Source organism: Manacus vitellinus, unplaced genomic scaffold, assembly GCF_001715985.3.
Source record: "Manacus vitellinus isolate BGI_N305 unplaced genomic scaffold, ASM171598v3 scaffold_1_pilon, whole genome shotgun sequence".
Taxonomy (NCBI): domain Eukaryota; kingdom Metazoa; phylum Chordata; class Aves; order Passeriformes; family Pipridae; genus Manacus; species Manacus vitellinus.
Window position 1 is genome coordinate 45,978,671 of NW_021939396.1, and position 6,000 is coordinate 45,984,670.

At 40.7% G+C, this 6,000-nt stretch overlaps 1 protein-coding gene across 2 annotated transcripts in view; it reads left to right on the plus strand.

Annotated features, from left to right (window-relative positions):
- The window catches only part of ZNF521 (zinc finger protein 521), a 212,602-nt gene extending 208,781 nt beyond the window's left edge, over positions 1-3,821 (plus strand). For both annotated transcript variants that reach the window (XM_029959431.1, XM_029959432.1), the window contains exon 8: positions 2,993-3,821. In XM_029959431.1, the coding sequence (XP_029815291.1) occupies positions 2,993-3,022 (30 nt within the window). In that variant the 3' untranslated portion in view covers positions 3,023-3,821. The remainder of the gene's footprint in view (positions 1-2,992) is intronic.
- Positions 3,822-6,000: the final 2,179 nt, after the last annotated feature.

Below are 6,000 nucleotides of genomic sequence, written 5' to 3' on the forward strand. Positions count from 1 at the left end.
TGCTTATGTGCAATCAAATTTGGGGGAGGCAAAGAAGGGGGAGCATATGATATCTCCTGTACTTCATTAAATGACTTCTCTTTGGCAAGTGGATGCACTAATTGCTCCAAACTCGGGCAAACTAGTCGAAGTTGCTGGAGGAGGCGTGTTCCAAGCTTGTCTAGTGTGTCTTTAGTGAAGGGCAGCGCGCTCTCCGAGCCGCACAGGGGATGTCAGCTGTGATATTGTGCTCTCCCTGGGTGTACCGCACTCCTGTGTCCCTGCCGCGTCCCTGCCGGCGGGAGCTCCAAATTCTGCTTTCCCCGCCTGCCTGCACTCTCGCTGCCGGAGAGGCGGGGAGCTCGCCGCACACAAGGCAAAGAGACTATCAGAGTCGAGATCTGCTGTGTGGATAATAGAGGAGAATTTTTACCCTAAATTTTTAAACACAACACCCCTCATAAAAACAACAGCAGTTCATAACTGGGATTAATGTTTGCAATTTTCAGACACTTAGACATGGGGTCTCCAATAGATGGCTTTTGGTGGAGTGGAATATGGTTCCCTGTGGAATTACAAAATTTTTCTCCTTTTCTTATCTGTCTCCTCCCATCTTTCACCTGCTTGTCTTATCCATGTTACACTCCTGAAGCCCTTCCACTTTGTATTTTTTTGCCACTTAGCCAAATAGGTATTTCTCCCCAGACCCTCAGGTTTTGGGAACCTTAATTACTTTGGAAACTGCATTTTGTTTTGACTGTTTACAACAAGTATTTTTGAGGCCTAAACTCTTCAAAGCATTTCCTCATGTTAATATCCTGCCCTGTCTCATTCTTCTCAGCAATGTTTGGGGTTTTTTTTTCTATTATTTCTTCATTATCTCTAGAGAATCTCATTTTGCACCAGGGCACGGGAGTCAGGGACACTGAGAGCAGGGGCAAGTCAGTTCCTTACTTTGTGTTTTATTTTGTCTCCTTCATATTTGGACCTTGTCATATTTCATATTTGGACCTTTTAATTTTTTAATCAAAAATGTCATTGCAGCAAGAGTTACAGCTGCAATTCTGAAACACTTTTTGACTGCTTCATAGGCAACTGTTCATGCAGCCTCATACTGATTATGCATTTTTCACTTAGTGAAGAGAAATAAAAAATGGGCATGACTGACGTGCTTGTTCTCAGTAGACTAGAAACAAAAGACCCTCCCAAATATCTGTCTACAATGTAACAATTGGTATATGACTTCACCTGCTCAGAAGCAGAGAAAAAAATCAGAATTCAGACTGCCACCCCATATTTAACTTGTCCTGTTGTTTCTAGGTACTGCAGGGTCTCCAATAAGCCTGTGGTGTTATGTTGTAAGTGCTGCAATAAATGGACACAACAGGATGACAAAAGGGCTGACTGTCAGGCTTAAATCTTAATTTCCTTGCTTTTGCGGTTTAAAGTCAGAGCCCATTACCTGTGACCAGCCAACATTTTTGGCTGCAGCTGTTGTTACTGCTTTACAACATTTTGAAATGATTTTATGGGAAGGATGAGAAGCTAGATGAAATCAAGTGGCAGAGTGTATTTTTTTAACACTCTCTGGCCTTGGACAGTCTGGAATTCCTGCCATCAGCATTAAATCATTTTGTATTCACATCTGGAAATTGCATCTTTGAGTGTCACTGGGTCATTTTCCTTTAATCTTGAGAATGGCACTACATTAAAAATTCCTCAGTCTTACTGTAAGGTCCTTTCCTTGCCAAATGTCCCATGAACTATTATTTGTGTGCGTGCACAGTTTAGGGAGAGAAAAGGAGGAAGAGAGAGAGAACTCTCAGTCTGGTCTGCAGTCACGCTGTATTTCACATTCGTTTCACCGAGGCAGTTTTCATGTGCCCTTTCATGGGTGGCTCTGGAGGGTATGGTTCAGTAGATGTTCACTTTGTTGTAAATGATGACTGTCTTGTGGGAACAGGTTCATCTTGAAGTGCGTTAGTCCAAAGAGGTTTAAAGACAGATTAACTTAATAAAGCAGAGTGAAGGGTCTGGATGGTCTGGGAGGAAATCATGGGATGTGACACTCCTGCCCTCTGGGTCACTGGCCCAAATCTGGCCCGATTACTAAGGGGAAAATTCATCACTAATCAGTGGCTGCTATGTTGTCTGAGAAGTAGCATTCACAGACATTTTCTAGTTTTCTATGGATCCTGTGTATGTTTTAGAAAACTTAACATGTATTGGTTTGGTTCCTTGCTCTTACCTCGATGCCTGTGAAGAATCTGAGCCAGTACAGGCAGCAAAATAGCATCTTACTAAAAGTGGTCAACTCAATTTGAGCAGTGGTAGAAAAGAAGGTGAAACTTGTGTTTGCTGCTTGATTTGATAATTACTTGTATGGGTAAGGAGAATTTCAGACTCCAAAGGCCATGCTGACCTCACCTCACATAAGGCTCTGCCTTCACTTGAGGAAAAATACCTGTGGTTTTTGGTGACTGAAGGGCAGGCTGTGGCAACCCCTCCTGTTTTCTCATCAGTCTCTGAGCTCTCTGCTAGGCACAGAATGACTCTTACCAGAATATATTGTGCCATACTGTGTAGGGGGAAATAGGTTTTAATGAAATAATGCATTTGAAGCGGTGCCACAGTCTAGGAAGCACAGGCCAGTTAGCAAAGGTCTTTTATGACAAATGCACTTCTCATTTTTGTAATGCATAAACCATGAGCTGTATGTAAGCAGACACCAGAACCACTGACCTGGTTTGCAGTTTCACTGGGGCAGGTCAGCCCAGACCCTACCTGGAGAGAGTGTGTTGCCCTTCTTGTGGCACACAGAAAGAATACTGGTGTGAAACACCTGCAGAAAACTGCTCTGCTCCATAATGACGCTGCCTCTGGATAGTATAAACAAGGAAGGGTCGAACATACTCATTTTGCAAGATATGTTGGAAGAATTGTTTTTGCATCCTTCTTTCACACAGAAATGCCTGTCCTGTGACTAAGCTGTTTCTTTTGTTTTTTGTTACAGAATCATACGATGACCCAGCACAGCAGTTAGTGCAAGGCCCGTCTCTTCCACAGAATTCTTTGTGGCACAAAAAGGGAACACATTTTACTCTTTGCACGAAACTTTCATTGTTAATGTATATTATTCAGAATCATTGTATTGTACCATAAAACTTGTATTATCGAAACTGTTGGATGTTCATGTGTTTGAACTTTTGAGCACCGGATAGACTTCCTGTATATAAAGTGTTGCACATGTATTATGTTGTCTGATACTAAAATGGTCTTATAAAGACAAGTGGACTTGGGCCCTATTCAAGAAAGATACAAATAATAATAATACTGTGTGAGGGGGAAAAAATAGCTTAAGAAAAAACGTCATTTTCAAGGAGGAGGGAGAGGGTAATAGCTATGTTCCATTACAGCTCCGTTTGACCTCTCTTTCTTTTAAACTTCAGTCTAGAAATCTCTCTTTTGGTATACAAACGGATGAATCTAAGACTATTTTTTATTGCTGAAGATTCTTGCAAAAAATATGAAGAGACTCTTTCTCACAGAGCAGGAACCCACAGTTGAATAAGGCCCGTATATATATTTGTAAGCCTTGCGATATGACAGATAGCATTACCATATATGCAATAGTTGTTATGTAGTTTGTCAAAGAATTTTTTTTCCTGGATACCATTTGAAGCTTTGAGTGTTCAAGACTTTCCTTGATGATTTCACATGGCCAAATTCTTGAATCAGTTGAACTAACCTGTATGTTACTGTTATTAATGTTTACTCTGCGGTCTGAACCTGGAGATTACTGGAATTGTTTTCCAAAAGGAAATAAATTCAATTTACCATTATGTGTGAGTGTGCTTTGTGTCTTGTCTTTTTCCTTGGAAAGTAGCATTAATACTGCTGCTCTATTACTTAAAGGACCACCAAGATCTGGAATTCCATTGTATCAGAATCTGTACATTGCTCAGTAGAAATAGGTTGCTTTTCTCAAAGGTAGGCATTTAAATAAATGCAATGGGACAAACAGATCTGCTGACCCACTGCAAAGCAATGTGTGCTTGAGGATAATGTTGACTGTTTTGTGGTTTTATTTGTTTCTTCTATTTGGCTATCTCAACAATTTCATACTTGTACACTTGACATGTTGGTTGCCAGAGGAGTCACCACACATCTTCTGTGTATAATTATCAGTGTATTTCATTGTGATATTATTTAATGAGTTGGGTCTAGTACTGATGACACCACAGAGCCACCACAGTCCTGCCAGTAGTGCTGTTAACGTGACATCCCTCACCCTCTGACATGGGTAGCAGAATTGGAGGTGGTGCACACTGCAACATGATGCTCACTAGTACCATGGCCCTGGGGAAGCTGTCACAAGACCTCACAGTTTCACTCAGGTCTGAATTGGCTGCTGACTCCCTGCAGTTTCAAAGAGAAGAAGGGGATAAAAGCTCTCCTTGCCTACCTCTGTCCCCCACTATTCCAGCTTACCTACAAAAGAGAACCAAAAAAACATTCTCCAGTTATTTTACTATCTTATCCTATTGCTGGAATTGGTGGTTTTATCCCATGGAAACCAGCTGAAATACTGCTCTTTAAGAGCTGCACATCACAACAAGTACAAATGGCTGGAGCTGCTTGCCTAGTGCTGTCAGGGTGTATATAAAGTGTGATTTCCAGTTTGCTGAATGTCACAATTTGACTTACAGATGGAGGATGGAGACACAAGAAGTAGGGTCAGAAAGTTTCTGGTTACCAGATATTCCAAGAAAAAATATGTCATGTTTAGAACTCCAGCTTTGAAAATATTGTGCAGATTTTGCTAAATAGAAGAAAGAAATTCCTGGGTTTTATATGAATATCTCATTTGTGCTGACAAAAGGATAAATGCAGACATGAATACACAAGGCTTGTAAAATGCCAGTTCTATTTATAAGTCAGAAACCATTCCCATTCTTATTCTCATTAATATATTACTCATCTCAGCCAAATTGAATGTGATGATATGTTCTTTATTTTTGACAGATACCTTAAAGGATATAAGACATTTCAGCCTTCATGTGTGAAAGTGTGACATATTGGTTAAGACTGAAAATAACATGTTTCTAGTAGAGTTCAAGTATATAAGAAATATTACACCCTACTGTTTTTGTAAATGCCAGAGTGCCACTGAGCTGAGACAGATGGTAGCTGGGAAAGATGCAATCTTATAATCAAAAGCTAAAATATGTCAAAAATATGTTAGCAAGCAAAACATAGCCTATTACTAGCGTCTCATGTCATGACAGCTTGCAAAACATGCAAAGATGTTGAATTTCTAGATATGTAAATAAAGGAACAGTAAACAGAGCAACAGCGAATGAGATGAAGGCTTTATGCATCAATTGTCCCTTCAGGTCAGCACAGGGGAATAGAGGAGTCTTGTGGCCACAGGCAGCCCCAGGTGGTTTCTGAGAGCTGGCTGCTAGTATCAAGTGCTGGAATCCTCTTACCTTTTCCAAAGTAACAGGTTTCTCAGTGATACCTAAATAGCTGTTTAAATAGATTATGGACGATATCTGAACTTCCCAATGAGAACTGAGTATCGCTTGGGGAATTACCACATCAACAGGAGGGGCAGATCATCTTGCCTGCTGGAAGAAGAGACACAGCTCTGTGTGTGTGTGTGTGTGTGTGTGTGTGTGTGTGTGTGTGTGTGTGTGTGTGTATGTGTGCATTTCATGATGTGCCTTTCTCTGCCTTGGGTCAGCAAAAGCTGAGAGAAACCCCTCCTCATGCCCTTAACCTAATGTATAAGGATAAATCTGTTCAAGGGTTGTGTGGATAGATTGATGGACAAGGTATCCTTTTACCTCTGAGACTGCCTTTATTCCCAAGATTTCAAGTGGACATGAGTTTTACTCTAAGTGATAGTTTAATAAAACAATTAGTCCTTCTGCTTGTTTGCCCAAGTTGTGCTTAGGAAATGTCAGAGACCTAAAGCAGATATAAATATGGGATTTATATTGCAGAAGTGAAGCA